This window comes from Anomalospiza imberbis, chromosome 7 (genome assembly GCF_031753505.1).
Source record: "Anomalospiza imberbis isolate Cuckoo-Finch-1a 21T00152 chromosome 7, ASM3175350v1, whole genome shotgun sequence".
NCBI classification, from domain to species: Eukaryota; Metazoa; Chordata; class Aves; order Passeriformes; family Viduidae; genus Anomalospiza; species Anomalospiza imberbis.
Window position 1 is genome coordinate 5,533,994 of NC_089687.1, and position 18,493 is coordinate 5,552,486.

An 18,493-nucleotide genomic window follows, 5' to 3' on the forward strand; every position below is an offset into this window, starting at 1 on the left:
ACTTGTTCAATGGTATGAATCACCACATCTGTATTTCAGCCACAGCACTGGCACAGGAATGCAGGGTTTGTTTCCTCCTCAGTAAGATCAGAACATGACACATGCCAGTATCACTCAGCCCTCCTTCTTTCCTAATTCTTCTGCTGCAAGGCATCTGTTCTGCAAGGTGACCTGTGAAGACAATAATAAACAAAGTGTCATGCAAGAAGAACTATACCAACAACTGAAGGCAACAGATAATTAAAGAATTTCTGCAGTACTGTTCATAGCCTGAGCAATACTCTTCCCTGGGGAGCTCTGAAAATCAGCTGCTCCCATTACTCTCTGAGGACTGAAGGGAAGGCTTCATTAAAAGAGGTCTTCTGCTGTGGTGAAAGAAAAGCTGGGTCCTGACCTCAGGCACAAAGTGGCAAGGGTACAGCAACTGCTGTCTTCTGATCCTGCTCTCTCTCAATGATAATCCCATAATTCAGTGTGTGGTTCTATAGGGACAGTCTGGATGATTGTCCCCTTTTTACTGCCAGGAGTACTCATGTTTATTCCTTAATAACAGTAGTTGCCAGGTTAGATGCCTTGAAATCTTTTTACTAAGTATTCAAGACAGAGTGGCTTGAAACCTGTCAGATTGTTCCCTGACCTCCTCCACTTGACCAACCCCCCTTCACTTCCCATTCTGTATCCAAATCAACGATTGTTACCTTGCTGTTATATTTTAACACACTCTACCAGAGTGGAAGCAATTTTACCGCTTAGTGTAGGCATCACCCCATCTCTTAGAACTATAAATTGATTTTAGCCAGTTCTCAAAATCTAAAGGTCACAAAAATAAACTCAACATTTTTCTCTCCCTAGCAATGAGTATGTACAGAGTATTACTTAGTCTGCCAGCATCACTAAGACAGCTATTGACTCTTCTATAACTTGGGGAAGCTGTAAAAGTGGTTGAGGAAGAAAAAAAAAATCATTGTGCTTATAAATAACTTTTCTGTTATTGCCCAAAGCTGCACCTTGTCATTAATGGGATAATGGGATACACACCGTGCACCCCAAAGGTCCTTTAAATGTTTTTGAGTAGAACAGACATTCTACAGCTGCAGGTATTGGTACAGTAAATCAGGCACACTTACACTGTGCTTATATAAACATTAACCAATAAATTTGTCTGTGTTCTAGAAAGGGGAATGCAGAGAGAAGCTGCCATTTGCTGTGATTCATACCTGTCATATACAACTCCAGGCAAAGATTTAAGAAATATCCCAGGTATCAGGACCTGAAACAAGTAAATGCTTCCTTCAAAAAAGAGCTGTATATCAGAGGCAGGGGGATTGTTTTAAATTTTTCTCTTAAATATGCAAACTGAGCCAAGACTTCACGCTGCAAATGATGCCAGCTTGAACACTTCAGGAAGGGAATGAGGAGGAATTATTTTTTTTTGTTCCAACAGAAGCTTATATTCACTCCTGTGAATTATATCACAATACAAGCAATGAGAATCTTGTGCCTCAAGGTTAAATGAGAGTAGTCATTTGTTTTAATACTTAGAAATGGAAGCAATTGTTGCAGCTTTATGAGTGTCCTAATTTATGGCCAAAATGATGGGTTTAACTTTGCTTCCCAAGTGCTTTGCCAGTAGAAGCAGAAGTATTGTACAGCATTGATGATTAAAAGATATCAGACAAAAAAGAATTAACTCTCAATTAAATTTATGTACAGTTGTGGATTATGATTATTGTGAAATCCTCCCTGTTGTAATAATAACTTCTCTCCCTTGTAACTTACGCCATCAGTCTTCAAATGAAACAGAACAAATCCTCTTCAGCTTGCTACTGTGCTCGTGAAGGTACTGAGATTATGTGTCACTTCTTTCCAACTCAAGTAATTTTAATCTAAAAATACTCCTGCTAATCCCTATTTTGTACTTTTATTGGCTGCTTTTGACGTGAAATTATACTCAATTGCAGTGATTTAAGGATTAAAGGATAAGTATTTCTTCATACCAAAACCACAAAAAATACCCAACTGCCTTTGCAGGCTGCTGAGGAGAAAAATATTCCAGAGGAAAATTGTTTCCTAAGTTAGTGTTTGATGAGCTGCACCCAAAAGACCTTCAATTTTGATTTATAATCAGCAAAGTACCATTTTCTCAGCATTGATATGTGATGGGTATTCATCTGTTGAAGTACTTGACTTACTGCAAACTATGTAACTCTAAAAATAAGTTTCTGAGCTACATTTATCTGTTCTAAAAATGCTGGGCCTCATTCTGTTCTCACTTACATATTTTACCTGGCCTGTATCTGTAGTTTGTATCACTTTAAACCGACCAGACTTGGTTGCAATTTTTCTTGAAGTACATCAGAACAGTCTTAAGGAAAAGCCAGTATGGAATTTCACACATAAAGGGAAGTAATTTTTTTTTTTTAAACAGATTCTCCTATCAGAAAGAAAAAGCTATTTCTGTCCCTTTCAGACCCATAAAGCAGGTATCCTACATTTATTTAAAAATTTACTAGTAGGGTCAAAAGTCCCTTAAGTCTGCTGGCATTGCAATAAAGAGGAAAGCCTGAGGAATTTGAATCTGTCCAGCCTTCCCTGGGCACATTTCACTTCTGTATAAAATATCTGTTGCTTTTTTGCTAGAAGAGGCAGATCCATTAAATCAAACCACCTAGTATCATTGGTCATATTCTTGGCACAAAGAAAATGAATATACCCTAATGGGGGTGCTGGTGATGCTCCTGCACGCTGCAATATCAGTTCTCGTCAGGAGCTGTGGGTATTTCTCCAGACTGGTTTCATCACTCACAGTCACACAGATACCCATCTGTTTGCACTTTCTTTAGCAGGTTAGAGAGGTTGGTGTCATCACAAAGGATTTATTTTTTAACTATTAGTAAATCAGCAATTTTACTGGACAAAGCAGTGCCACATCCATCACCCATAAAAGATTGTTTGTTCAGAGCCAGCTCTTTCTGCCTCTCCTGGTTTGGGCAGCTGAAGATCAAGGGAGGGGGTGATTTTATGATCTCTGTAATCGAGTTCTGCTTTCCCTTTCAGAACACCACTGCAAGATCTCCTGCCATAGCAGTTAATTTGCAGTATTGTAGACATCTGGCACTTGCTATACTTTTGCATGTGCAGCTATTTGTTATGTTTACGTGCTCTGTGCTCCACACTCCTCCAGTGTCTGCACTGTGCATCTGAATTCACTTTGATTTTACATCAGAGAGACCTCTGTCACCTTCTCATTTGCACCACTGTCAGATCAACATCAAGGTGTGGATTTAAAAGGAGAATAAAACATTTTGAAGTAAAAGCAAGTGTGTGTCTTTAAACACATAGTGTTCAGTCAAACACCAGAGGAACATGTTAACCTTAAGTTTTGCATTCTTACATTTTAACTTGGAAATCACTTTTGTCATTATTAGCACTCATCATTGATAGTGATTAATCCATGAAAAATAAATATCTTCAGCAAGAGCTTTGGTCACTAACCCGAGGTTTCATGTCTGGAGATAACTGCAGGAGTAGGGACTTCTTACTGCCTGGAACCAATCAAATTATTTTCTTTCAAGGGATGACTGAAGAATGTAATAGATTCCTTTCATCTTTTATCTAACAGAATTGATGAATTTGCATTAAAAAGATCAAGGCCCAGATTCCAGTCTCACTTACCCCAGTGTAAATCATAAGTGACTCCACTGAACAAGCAACTTTACCCTAATGGACTGAGCTGAGCACGGCTCCTGGAAGACACAAAAAGCCCCTGTTAAGGCAGGCACATCACACACAGGACTTTTAAATCCGAGATCTGTGTGTACCAATAGGTGTAGATAAAAGGCAAGCACTGTTCAGCATTCAGGGAGTGCTCTGCAAAGAGGAACTAACCCATTCTGACATGGTTTATGCAACGAGTTACATGGCCCACGTGAAGGCAGGGATGGAGATGCTGCAGCCATCCGCTGTGAAGTTGCCTGAGATCCTTGCAAACAAAAAACAGAAACACTAAACACACAGCAAAGGATACTCTGATCTGCCTCTGTGTGGTAAGAGCTCTCAGCTCTGCCTGTGGGCTCCAAAACTGGGAAGCATTGAATGTCAATGGCTTCCAGCTCCTAGCTCTGACTCAGGCCATGGAAAATGTCCACAATTCATCCTTGGGAGCATGGTGGGAGTTGCTGATCCCTTTCAGAAACACAATTTCAGTATTTCCAGCCAGGGTGTATTTCAGGACCAAAATGTACATTTTTTTTCAGATGGACCCATTATGATGTAAAGATATCTCCTTCAAGGGATATGTGATGAAATGGCAACTGAAGTGGGGTTAGAAATGCCACGCAAAGACATTCCATATAAATTTGGTCTTATGAAAGAGTCAGTTTTGCAAATGGCATACCCGTAATCTTCACATGAGGCCTGGATCAGCCTGGCATTTTGGACATAAGCTCTGACCCTTTCCTGCCCTCTGAGTCTGTAATTGCCACTGGAAATCCACTCCTGTACTTGTCAAGACAGAAAGGGAATCAGAGAGAGTCTTTCTGATGTCTTTCTCCTCCTTAAGGATACCTCATAAAATATTAAGTATTTTCAGAAAAATATCAAGAGACCTGTACAGTATATGCCATGACCCAAACATGACAACCAAAGTAGACACAGTGGGAAGAATATGTTTAGATAATTTAAAAGATAAATGGTCTCCAGCTTCAGTGATCCATACACTCTGTCAATCCAGAACTTGTTAAGTGCTTCCAATACAGATGATATATTTAGGAAATGATGTAGCTCAGCAATAGAAGACCAATGAAGCCCAAGCCATAAAACCACTAGGGAAGAGGACTCAGCTATATGCCATGAATAATATTTACATTCAATCAGAATATCAAGTACAAATTACATTTCTCTCCTACCAAGAATGTGCCACCTTTTGCTTAAGCAATCACTGGGCCATCATGACTTTTAAGTGGTAATAACAACTCAGACTCCAACAAATAATCTACACAGGATACAGGCTCAGTAGTTTTTTACATTGACAGAGCAGAGCAAGATTATCTTCTCTTAGAACTTCCAGGCTCATTTAATCATCCAACTATAATAGCACACAGCTTTTAAAGGGAGCCAACCCTGTTTGCACAAATTTGACAAGATTGCTGTTTTGTTAAAGGCACTTAAAGGCCCCTTTGGAACTGGAAGTAACTCAGACTGGACAAACATTCTGGTCCCATTAAAGCAACACAAGAGTCTTTCCACTAAGGGATAAAGCAAAGAATAATTTGAAGAGAAAGGACTCAGAAGCAACACAAAACACAACACAGTACAGGGTTTAAACAAAAATAGGTGTGAAATATACACACTTACTATGGTCAGGACAAATTTTACAACCAGTTCCTAAACATCTTGCTGGTTATGAACAGGTACATAAAGGTATAGTAGGACTTCACAGGACTTTCTTGCAGAACCAGGGGATGTCCACTGCCAAATCATGTGAATTTTGCCCCAAATATTACACACCACATGAATAGGGTTGGTTCATTCCTGAAGCCTATAGCCAACACAAGGCAAGTGATCCTCTGGGATGGAGGAGAGCATCATTGCCCATGCTGATAATATGTTAGATTTAGAATTTCAGAGAATCAGAATAACAATATTGGAAGGGACCTCAAAAGATATCTGGTGAAACCTGTTTCCTCAAAGAGAACTAGCTAAGTTCTTCTGCACCATACCATCTGAAATCTTATTATTGTAATTCCTTGCCTTTTGCTTTCTAAATTGGGAAGAAAGTATAGGTACTTGTCAACCTAATCAGTTGAAACTGTGGAGAATTCCATAAAAGCTTGATTTCACTGAGAGTACTTATACATGCTTACATGACTTTTAAATAGATTCATTACTGGTTCCCAGTAAGGCATAGTTCACTTTGTGTCTTGGCTTTCATATGTAAAATAACTCAGTTTTTATATGTTTACAGCCCAAAACAACATAATTATTGTTTTAGACCATTTATTTCTTGAGTTGAATAAAAGTATTTTAGTAATTTATTCTTTGCCATTTCTTTGCTGAAATACTTTGAAGTATTTCAGCTATTTTTTTTCTTTGAAGAAATATTATGGCTTTTCTTTTGAAGAAATGAACTTTCTTTATAATCTATTATTACTCTTCTAAAGGGTTCTACATAGATATTGCAGAGTATTAGACAGGATGCTTCAGAAATGATCTGCCTTAATTTAGCCTATTTTGTATATATCTCTCAATCTGTCAATGCCATGAGAGATTCTGAAGACCCATGAGGCATCATCAGATAAGAACACAGTTTCTATTAATTTTTCCACCTATCTCAGTTCTGAGAAGTAAAATACACTGTCAATTCTTGAATAGAAAATATAATTTGGTTCCATGAACTCTATCTTAACACCACCTTTGTAGCTGCTGGAATAATGCAGTTCCAAGCTCCAATAATTGGAGAAGGCAGAACACAAAAGAGGAGGGGTAAAAGTTCAGACCTGAAAGGTGGACAAGGGACAATGGAAGGAAGGGTGACAAATCAGCTACGAGGGGATTAAGTGGAAGATCCAGGGTGTGTTTTGAAACACAGCCACACTTCTCCTTCTCTACCTGTTTTCTTGGCTGGGAATAGCACTTCTGAAAGCAGCAGCAGAGAAGGGGTTAGACCCAAGGAATATAAAGAGCACGGAAGGAGATCTGGCAACAAAGCCGTGAGAGGAGCACGGCTCCTGTGCCAGGGGTGAGAACACATCAAATGTTTTGAGTTTTTTCCAACCCACATGAGGGAAGTTTTCAATTAAGTCTTGAAATAAAATGGAAGGTGAAAGAGGTGTTTGAGAAAATATTGTTTGTAAAAACATAGCAGGTTTATAAACCTCCATAGGCAATCCAAAAAATAAAAAGATACTGATAAAGAAAATTGTTGGTAGAGAAGGGAAAAAAAATCCTTGTGTGGGGAGCATGCTCATATCTTTGCAATCAGTAATTCTTACACCATTTTAAAAACGTCTCTGGTGACCTTGGTGGTAAAATTTGTATTGAAAACATACAGGAAAAAAAAACAACAAATAGTCGGAAAACAAAGAGCTCAAAATACATTATTTTCCTCAAAGACCCATTTTTCTCTCATTGTGTTAATCGCCTTCCTGCATTTTGCCTGTATATGATGTCTTGTTCCAAGAATCTTACTTGGAAAGTAGATCCACATAAGAGGGGGAAATGTAATGTATTAGGATAAATTTCATATTTAAAGCTGTTCTACCAGTTTCGGACTGGAGTGTCATACTAGGACTCCTGCTCATGGCCTAATAGTACTCTTATCTACCCAGGAGGCCAAAAAAGGAGCTGATCATTTATATCTGTAAGAAATCTGGCTTAAATGAATACAAACTAAGGCAGTATTAGTGCCCAAACTCTTTGTTCTTCTTAGTTTTTTTCTGGCATGTAATCTTCATAATTAGTCTTTAATTAATCTCCACAATCTCTTAAATATCATGAAAGGTTTTTTTGTTTCTTAAACTCTAAATCACAATGCTTTCTATTGAAAAAGTTTTACAAATATAAAAATATTCCCTATTAAAAAAGAGTTATACCTTAGCAAGATCTTTCTAACAATTGTTTTGTATTTGCTCACTATGAAAGGGATAATCTCTATGTATTCCTTGGCACATCTTGGATGAGACTGAAAACTTTGTCAAGCAGTCAATAATATCATTTGTATCTTCCTGAACTGTTTCTTTCCTGGCCAGCCATCTCAGAATCCCCACTTTCTTTAAAGACAGCAGTTAATGAATTTAGGTGTCAATTATAGTGTTCTGAAAACCCTGAAGAAAATGAGCTGCACGGTGATGCAAAAATGATAAATTACCTTTAATGTGACATAAGCAAACTCAATACGTTACACCCAGGTAATATTTTCTTGTATACTCACATAGGTTTTCAACATCCCAGAACTGGAAAAGGACATCCTTGACAGCAGACTCTAGGCTCCCTTCCATTTGTGGGAATTATTTACTCTGAACACAGAAAGACTCCTAAACAATGTCTACTGGGAGAGCTGACTGAAGAGCCCAGGTTTTCTCCTCCCCACAAGTGTTGTGTTAAAACAGAATAGTTTTGTATTTCATTGGCACAAGACAAATTTGCCTTGCAAATTCTGAATGGTGTTAGAGAATTGTGTATGTGCAGCTGCAGCCACGCTGGCAAACAGAGTCTGGAGCAGAGGAGCTGTTATAATCAGAAGTGGCTGAGTGATGCAGAGTCTACAAACTATTCCCTGCTGCTCATGATTTTGGTAGGTGAAGGAGAAGAAAATTGCTCACCAGACAGCAACATCAGCGACACAATCTCATTTTCTATCAGGCTGAAAGAGCTCAGGGATAGTGAACTAGATGTTCACCTTTTAATTTCATCATTAAAGCATCAAGTGAGTAAATTTGCCCATCACAGAAGTGGTGGTTTGAGAGCACAAGGACTGAAAAGTCCTGTACAGATGGAGAGAGAGTCGTGTGACTGCTCTGCTCTGTGCTGAGCTGTGTGGATGTGAGGCACACCACATTTGACTTTCTACTTTTTTACATTAAAAATATGTAAAGGATCATTAGGTCAAAAATTAAGCTCCTGTCTAAAGTTATATTAATATCCCAATCAAAATGAGCCTTTGAAATGTTTTTGTTGCTAAAAAAAAAAATCCTGGAAGTAACTCTTTGTAAAACTTGGGAAGTTGAAGCTGTATTTCACTTAAAGGTAGTGAGGTATTTATTCTGGGTGTTACTGCTTGTGATTGTAGGAGAAGAGACAGGGTGACTGGGAATTCCACCTAGCATCTAATATGGGGAACTTCTGGATGCTTAAGAAAAAGGAAGGGAATCAAAACTATGTTACTGAATATTTAGGAGAGGGAAGACATTAGAGTATCACTGGATGGTAAAACAAGAGATGTAGGAATTAAACACACTCTAAGTAGAAAAGAAAGTAATGCCAGAACACAATAATATAAAAGAGGAAACTAAGAGTTGATGAAAAAAAAAACATAATTTCCCTGGAGCATCCTATTGACAGCTGCTCTTGTTTCCCTTTTCTCACTCAGTAGATACAGAAAAAAATATTAACAGGGAAACATACTGAGGGAAATGGAATATCCTTAGCACTCTAGTAACGAGACTTCTTAGACCAGTGTAATTTTTCTGTTCTCTCTTGACATTTTAAATAAGATTTATGTGCTGGTAGATGTCTCAAATTTTAAATGATGACCCACACAGTGTAATATGTCAAAAGAGCATTTCTCTGCCAACATTCTTCTGAATGAGAAATGGGCTGGACAGCAGGTACTACTAAATGTTAATAGCTCTAAAACTACACAAATTGTAAATTTATTGAATTGTGTTAATAATGAATCCTTAAACTGTTCACAGAATTCTAAAGGAGTTGTAGCTCAAGCAGAATTAAAGGTGCCCATAACCCTCTGAAGTGACAGGAAGAAGTGGCCACAGCCAGAGGAGTTTAAGGAGAAGGAACCAGTCTCCACCTGAAGAGTAGACTGGTTTGGGGCATTTTATTAGATTAAAAGAGAGAGAAGCACTTGAGATTTCATGGTGATGCTCAAGCCATTACATAAATAAAGAGTTACACTCATATTTAAAACCAAAAAGGAAAGTTTTTAACTCTAATAGCTGCAAAGAGAAGCATGACAATGGAAAGGTGATAAATACTGATATCTGCAGGCAGCTTAAGCAAGTGTTTGAAGTGTCAGCTGCCAGTTTTGGTCAGGATGGGACCGTCTCCAAGGCACGTGGCTTGGGAAGAACAGTGTGGAGTTGTGTAAGTCAAAGCCCAGCAAAGATGTGGGGAACAGCACCAGGGAATACAGCAACCAGCCTAGTGCACCCTGTTCTGGGCAGGGTGTGAAATGTGTGCTCATCACTGGGAGCAGAAATAGTTGGGGTCAGAAAGGGACATGGCTTCTCTTAATTCAAGTCTGGATCTGGTCTTTTCTTGAAAGACTAAATGTAAAAAAAAAAAAAAAAAAAAAAACCTCCAACCAAAAAAAACATAAACTCAGAAGAGAAAAAATATATTGGATTTCTTTTCTATTTCAGAATGTTGGTATCTCACCCTGGGTTTAAGAGATGTCAAGTACCTTCTCTGTGAATGGCTGTTTCACCAGCTTAAGTGTCATTTTTATTCCCTTGGGAGTGATCTGGATCCTACAGATTTGCTGTTCTTTAGCAACACCATGATGGCACTGGAGAACCAGGGACTGCCTGTGACAGTTCTGATTTGTGAAATCCCAGCGTGAGACCCTGGGAGAACCAGAGGCTGGAGGGTCACAGCCTGGGGGACTCCTGCACCACATGGGTGGAAAGAGCCCTGGTGTCCAGTTGGATGAGGGATGCTAAACCTGTGTCTCAGAAATTTGCTCTCTGTCACTCTTGCTCTAACACTCCCCAGAGGGGGACAACAGAGGAATCTGTCTTTTTGGGACCTGATCCATGAAGCAATGATGCTCTGCTTACAGTGCATAAGAACAGAGGTCCTGCCATGCCCAGCTGGAGCAGAGCAGCAGCATCTCAGCCTCTTATCTACTTCTGTGAAAAATAATCTCAGTTACTGTACTGCTGCCCATTTCCCCATTTGTATGGGCAGAAATACTGACAGGTAGCGGAAACGTGGGTTTGTTCCATCATATGACCTTGAGCACTTCACCTTGTGGGGTTTTTGTGGTGATTTCACCCAGACCGATAGCCAATCATATGCTGGCAGAGCAGGGAAAAACAGATTCACACACTCACAGTTTGCATTGATAATGGGTTACACATTTGAAGATATTGATCAACAGCAAGGAAAATAAATTGAAGTAATGCAGGATTTGAGAAAGCTGCTGACTACAGACAACTGAGTCTGCATTCTTTTGGTTTGCTTTCTTTGTTTTAGCTTATTTAGATACTTGGAAGGCTGCAGAAAGAAATTTTCAGGTATTCCAGATAAAATCTATCATGTATTATGTGAACTAAATTGCACACCATCAATACAAGCAAAAATCTGAAACAATGAAAGCTGAGAGGACACTGGTCAACACCCTTGAATGACACCAATATCTTATGAAGTTTAGTCACCTCTGCAGAGTGGCTGAGGGACATTTATCAGTATATATCATAATGAATGAACAACAAAAATGTGTCACTACTCTTCAGTGGTAGCATTTGAGATGTAAAAAATTACCTTATCACATAAATACTCTAAAAATATGCTTCCCCTTACAGGGAAAGATGAAGTTTATTTGAAGGATGGGTATCTCACCTCTATCATCTGCTAAAGAAATAAAAGAGTTCCCTTTCTCAGGTAGCCAGTCTGATCCCCTTACTTGTTACTCAAATTTAATTGGGAGGAAAACCCATTTAATTATGACACAGTGGAAGGAGCTCAAAGCTATAATCAGGGCTCATTTTGGAAATTTGTCAGAGAGGTCATTCAGCCCTTCACTGTCATTCCTGTTGATTTCTGGTCCCTGAATCAAATTTTCTAAGGGCTGTAATGATCATCTATTACTGATAATTTTCTGTGGAGATATTTCTTTCATCTTTCTCTCATTCATTCATTCATTTTTAAAAATCCTTTAACTTCTTCTATCCTCACATGCTCTTTTTGCTGATGTCCTCCTGCTTCATCATCTCTGTTCTTCCATTCTGTGTCCCTCCTCATTCACCAGCCTTATTTCGGATACTGAAATCAAAGTATTTGCCTTCTGCTCCACTAAATACCACGTATTTACCTGCTGATGGCCACAGCTCGATCCAGCACCATTGTAAATCTCCAAAACATTGTGCTTCAGGGCAATAGCAACTCATCAGCTGCCAGCAGAATGACACTATTTATCAGCCAAATAAACAGTGCTTTGGCTGCCAGGATTTGTTTCAGTCCAGTCAATGCCCTAACTTTCATCTGACCCTTGCCAAGCATCTGAATCTCTTTCCTTGCTAACTATGGTTAAGATCTCCATCAATGGGAGTTTTTAGGAAGTGATTAATATTTATATTTAAAAGAAAGAGGTGCATCCTGCATGGGGTTAACCCCAGAACCAGGCAAGGATTGTTGTTCAGGATCCAATATATTCCATATCCTACAGAATGAGCGTGCCAGAACCGGTTAAAAATAGCCTCTTCCATTCATTAGCGTCAGCAGATGGCCATTAATCTTCCTGAAAGTATTGATTCAAACTACTCGTCTCCACTTTCAAGGCCCTTCACAGAGTCCCCTCTGCCCATCTATCATCCCTCCTTACACAGCTGAAAAGGTGGCTGGCTTTGGGACAAGTGGGTGACAGTAACAAACCGGCCGCTCCCTCACACGCTGTCCCTGACGTCTGCAGGGAGCAGCACACAGCACCAGCAAAGCTCTTCCATTTGTCTCCTTTAAAATTTTTCCCACAACTTCCCTTTGGGAAGCATTCCAGAGTCACCCACTGGTGTGATGGCACTGGAGCCTCTCCAGGGCACGCTCTTGCCAAGGGCCATGTTGACACTGTGTGTTTCTCCACCTCCAGCATCTGTCTGTGCCAAACTGTGGTGTTCTGTCTCCTTGACTCGAAGAGCTGGAATGCAAACTCTCTGAGTTATGCCCTCAGAACATTTCCCAGCACAGCAGTGCACTACAGGCAGGTGATAAGAAGCAAATCCTGGCTCAGGAGGTCAAGAACCGGAAGATTCACCACAAAAAAGGTGCACAGTACCAAAACCTCCCGGACTAGTGTAAGCCAAAATTAGTAAAGCAGCACGGCAAGTTTGCTTGGCTGCAATTTAACCCCTGCATGTCAGCCCAGTACTGCAACTCAAATAATGCCTGGCCTTCCCTGAGACTTGCTACCAAAATATATTTCATCTGGTTCATGAATGCCACCCTTCGGGTGTCATCACTGCAGTTCCCTGTGCATCAGTACTGGTGTCACCCACAGCAGACAGCCCCATGTTGGCATAAACCTACCTTTAATATCTGATAATTAACTCTTTTACTTCTGGAACTGATGCTCTGTTGTTTGCTCCAAACTCAAAGGTTCACTGTGGTTCCTTTTAATTCTAGACCGGCAAATTTAGCTAATATTTATCTTCCTTCTGCCCTAGTTTCAAGATCTTTCCAAAGCCACGTGGACTTTCCTGGAAGAAACATTGAAGATGCTAGAGGCTCTCACCCAGAAGATGCATCTAAGACATCAAGAAATGTATTTCCCCTTCTTTCTCAACCCCAAATTCCAAGGCAAGATATTACATTCCTTTTGGAAAGAAACCCCACAGCCATTCACACTCCATCCCTTGCAATGGGAAAGGAGACTTCCCAAGCTCAGACGTCACCAGAAAAACAACCTGACATGGAGTTCACAGCACCTGAGAAACAACATTTTCTTGAGAAAAGTGACACACTCACACCCCTTCTGCACGAGGAGCCAGAGCCCAGAGCCCCAGGTGTCAGCGTGACCTCCCACTTGGCTCTCCATGTTAGGCAGCACAAAGAAGCTACAGCACGGACTGTTCCTCCTCATCCCAACACAAACCCAGGTGCAAGCTCACAGACTCGTTCCAGGCATGGTTATTCTCCCAGGAAATGGCCCAGTCGAGTCTCAGTCTTGAGGAATAAACCAGCCCAGGGTTTCCCAACAGAGCAGCCCAGAGCATCTCCTCTGGCCACGCACCTCCCCTCCCCTCCCCGTCGGCCGGGCCCTTCCCTGGATGCTGCATCCCGGAGCGCTGGTGCCCCAGCAGGGTCTGCTCCTGGAGCAAGGCTTCCAGCACACACCACGGCAGCCAGGAAGGTGTTCAGCACAGCAAGGGATGCTGTGGAGCTGCCAAAAAGCAGCGGTGGGGTGCAGCACAAAGGGGTGTGTGCTGACCTGCCGTGTTTCACTGGGGTGCAGTGCGAGCCAGCTGGAGATGGAGAGTTTCAATGTGGTCCTTGTCCCCCTGGGTACAGCGGTGATGGAATTACATGTGAAGGTAAGGGAGAAAATCCTCTTTAAAATGCTCTAATAACTCCAAGTCTAATAATTCACCAAAGTAAAAATTGGTTTTTTATTATAAATTTGGAGATTTTTGTGGCTGGGACCATTCTGTTTTTAAAACCAATTATATTTCAAAATAATAAATAAAACCTATAGCTTTGAAGCCGCTCTTTCTTCTTACAAAAATGATATATTTATTTGATACCATCTAATCTATTAAACCCAGGGACTGATTGTGATCTTGCTTAATACCAGATTGATTCTACTAAAATCATCCCATTCAAAACCATATAAAATTTCTGTGAGAAAGAGTAAAATTGATTCTACTTCTCTATACAACACATTCTAGGGAAAACTAATTTTTCTAATATCTTAAAAATTACCTGTAAATATCAATCTAATATCTCAAATATGAAACTGAACTTGTCATCTGAAATGTATAGCACCAGAAGGGTTTTCACAATATATTGAGTTATTTATTAGGGGCCTGAGAATCCCTTCATAAAACCATAGGATTATGTACTTTGCTGAAGCAATGAATTCCTTGACTTTGCTGTCATTAATCACACCTTTTGCTGACATCCCTCTGATAAGTTGATGTCTTAACTGGCCTTCCACCACACAAAGCAAAAGTATTGGTAACATTCATTCCCCTCTTTCTCGTCTGGTCTCTCATTCCTCATGCACAGAGCAGAGGGGTCTCAGCCATGATGTACTGGGAAGGACCTTGCAGGGATTCTTTGCTGTAAGCCAGGCTTTGTGGGGCTGTGAGGCCCCCAGCAGGGCTGCAGCTGTCTGAGCTCAGAGCATATACTGGGGATATAGTACAAAATGTACTAGAAAAGGTTTCTGTAATCTTGAACATTTCATTTTTTTTGGTTTTTTGCACATTTCTGAAATGCTTCTCCTAAAGGATTTAGAGTTACTTGGCACAAAGGAGTTTGTCTTTAACTTCTGTTTTATACCTAGAGATGGAAAAGCACCAAGCAGGTTCTGGTATTGGGAAGCTCAAAGCAAGTCTGGCCACAGAAAGGCCTCTCCTCAAAGACCACTCCCATGTACATATGAATATTTACAGTCTGGACATAAGGCTGCTGTGTGTTTAGCAGACCCATCAATGTAGTCCTTAAAACATAAATCTGCCTTAAAATGTAAATCTGCCTCTGCCTTTTACTTGTGAGAGGTTTTCCTCAGTTACTGGTATTACTGAAAATCTCCCTGGGGAGTCTTTAGGATGAAATACTTTATTACCAACATCATTCTCCATCTTGGGGCTTGATGACACAACGCACAAACATCCCTTTTTGTCTCTTGTCACTGACCATGACACCTGAGTCAATAATTAACCTGTCCATTCCCTTCTCTTTCTCTTCTCCATCCTGAGCCCCCTGCACACCTGCACCCTGGAGCAGAGCCAGTGCTGTGAACAGCACCCATTGTACCTCCAGCTGTGGATGTCTCTTCCCATGTCAGATGCAGGTGATTCATCATGACAAACGAGGTTGAAAAATGAGGGTAATTTTTTAGATTAAGGCCTGTCACAACCTCAGCCATCAGCACCTTGTGATGCCCACAATACACCAACTCTCTTCAAGACAGCAGCGTCCTCTGAGAACAGGAGGCACAAACATTGGGCAAAAAAAATCAAAGCTTTGATGAGACTAACATTTGCAAAATCACCAGGCTTCAACATAACATCCTTGGCAAGAGAGCAAAAATGTCAAGAGACTCGGACTCTATTGATAGTTGTCACCATCTTATTTCATATCAAAATTCAAGTATATAAAAGAACCAGCCAGCTGATAGGAAGTTTTAATACCTTTGGATCTTGAGGGGATGTGACCTTTGTTTAATAAGAATGTCTGAAAATAATGTAAAATAAGAAGTACTTCACCAAGCGGTTTGTATGCTGTGATAGAATACAGTTTATTTTTTTCCAAATGTGTAGATTCAAAACCATTTGACTTGGAGGACTAGTAGGAAAAAAACATAAGCAGCATCCTGAAAACTAATTTCTTTCCTAAAGTATATCATAACATATTTTATATCTTTAATATTATTATCTCTCTGGACAAACCCCTCAGTCTCCCTGTCACAGTTAGTTGGAAGTCCTCTCCCTCTGCTTTGTCCCCTTGCTCTGGGGGTCACAGACTCACAGGACCACAGGATGGAAGAGACCCCTGGGGACCATCAGGTGTAACCTCCTACCCTCTCTTGGAAGAACACAGCTGAATGTCAGTGTGTTTAGCTCATATTCAGACATCTGAGATATTTTCAGACTATTTCAGCAATTTCCATTTGGAGCACTCCCTTCACTGCTGACATCTGCGTTGTCTGTCAGAAGCAGAACCCTGCTTTTGCTCCTCCTGCTTTGGTGTAATAAGAATTACAGATTATTTCCCTTCTGTCAGCAGCTACATACTCTGCAGGTGAGGGGAGAGGAAACACTTCCTTGAGACTCTGCAGCTCTTTCCCCTTCCTGCACAAAAGCAATTGGACCTTTTTTTAGTAGCCAAGTATTAAGACTTCACAGCCAAACAGGCCAGCTTTAAAATTTTCATTTCAGAGCAGTGTTTTGGAGACAGTCAGCATCACCTATACAAAAATAAAAAACAAAGTAGGGGAGGAAAGGCCTGCTGTAGTCCACTGGATTCTCCCACATTTTCTCTAGCAGAAGATGCTCTCTGCCGCTTCTGGAGTAAGCTTAGCCAAGCGTCCCTCTGGTGATGAGGGAGGTTGCTAAATACCTAATTTTCACTCTGAGTGCTGTTTCCAAGGATATCTGCAGAAAAAACCAGTGCGTTGGTACAGTCTCCTTCTAGCAGTTTTTGGGACAGCAGGATTCACCTGCCAAAGAGCACTGCAGGAGCATCAGAGCACAAACAGGGCTTTACACATCTCAGCTCCATGTGCCAGTTGAATAAAAACCTAGCATTGTAATAATACAGAACGAGCCCAGACAAGATTGATATCAGACACCAGCGTTTCTGACATTTTGTCTGCTGTGTTACAAGTGGCACACGTGCTGCAGTGGTTTGTAACACTTGGGGCTAACACTCTGAAATATTTCTTAGTGTTGGTGGTCACCCTAGAGCAGTTCCTTGTCATCCTCCCTCTGTTCCCCACCCCACCAAGGTGCACAGGTCATCACTTGCAAAGATGCTGCATCCACTGGACAAGGACAAGGGAAAAGTGCTGTCATTCCCCAGGGTCTGTGCATATGGCACTGCCTGAGAGCAGCTGTTGGACTCCTGGAGCTCCTTAGGGTGCCCTAAGGAGGAGCACCGCCTTTCCAATTGATAACAGAACTGAACTGAATGAAAAATTCTGGTTTGGGTATCGTTGTTGGGCTTCTTTCTGGTAGACTAAGACCTGAAAACTGATGAAACATAAGGATTTAATCCAAATTTCTCACCATCCTTTTTTTTTTTTTGTTGTTGTTTCCCTGACTCCAAGCTCCTTTGATAAGGAGTTTCTGGTCACTAAAACTGCACTATTAAAAAGTCAGCCTCCACTTCATAGAATACAGACAATTATTTAAAACCATTTTGGATTAGGTTGACAGTTAAGGAGTGATATCCTTCTGGTATTTCAGCAGTCATAAAAGAGCCTCAGCACTCCTGTCAAAGATAAAGTTATAATACTTTAGAAAAATATTCTTAAGAGGGTGAAGTCAGTAAAACTCTGGAATATTTAATTAGCTTTGTACAGTATTTTCAAACAGAAGGAGAAGTCTAGAACAGTGGGAAGTCTAGAACGGTGGGAGTGATATTTTCTGCTCAAGAGTTAAAAACACAGCATTGCCTTGACATTACAAAACCACTTTTCAAACCAAATAATTTTCAAAATAACAGGAGAGATGGAGTAGTTGGGAAAGCATTATGACTTCACCATTTACAGCTGCATGAAATGAGAACAAAATGTGGGTAGCTCACGTTTTTTGGGGTTTTTTTTTGACATTTTACACCCAAAAAGATCTACCATATCAAACCAGAAGTCCTTTCCCTATCTCCAACAGCTGCCAACTGCATCTATGTGGCAATATGTGGGAAAGGTAGAGGGATACTGTCTGGAATAACTTCTCAGAAATTATGGATCACGTGCTCCAAAACACCAAGGTGATGCCTTGGAACTTCATCCTGTTCACCCTTTCCAGGTCACGTCTGATTTCACAGTTTTCTATCCTAAAGTCATATTTTTCGGAAGGACCTCATTTTTCACTTGTTCTTTGCACAAAAGCTCTTCTATAACTTTGTTTATTTATCCTTGAATCCTTTTCTGCATCTTTTCCACTTTTACTGTAGCTTTTCTGAGCTGAGGGCTCAGACCTGCCCATGGTATTTAAGATGGAGTTCACTGTGGATACAGGCCATAAGGAAGTCTGGCATGGTGTGCTTTGCTCCTTTCTTAACGATTCCTACCACTTTATTTGGGTTTTTTTGGCTGCAGATGAGCACTCAGCTGACATTTCACAAAACAAAATGCATTGGTACAACCTAGCCAGCA

At 40.5% G+C, this 18,493-nt stretch overlaps 1 protein-coding gene and 1 long non-coding RNA gene across 2 annotated transcripts in view; one reads left to right on the forward strand and one right to left on the reverse strand.

The window, feature by feature from the left end:
• LOC137476814 (von Willebrand factor D and EGF domain-containing protein-like) overlaps positions 1-18,493 on the forward strand; it is a 173,023-nt gene that overhangs the window by 117,334 nt on the left and 37,196 nt on the right. The window contains exon 21 of the mRNA XM_068195162.1: positions 13,116-13,982. Within this exon, the coding sequence (XP_068051263.1) occupies positions 13,116-13,982 (867 nt within the window). The remainder of the gene's footprint in view (positions 1-13,115; positions 13,983-18,493) is intronic.
• LOC137476816 (uncharacterized) overlaps positions 4-18,493 on the reverse strand; it is a 162,982-nt gene continuing 144,492 nt past the window's right edge. The window contains exon 4 of the long non-coding RNA XR_011000629.1: positions 4-171. This is a non-coding gene — a long non-coding RNA (uncharacterized lncRNA). The remainder of the gene's footprint in view (positions 172-18,493) is intronic.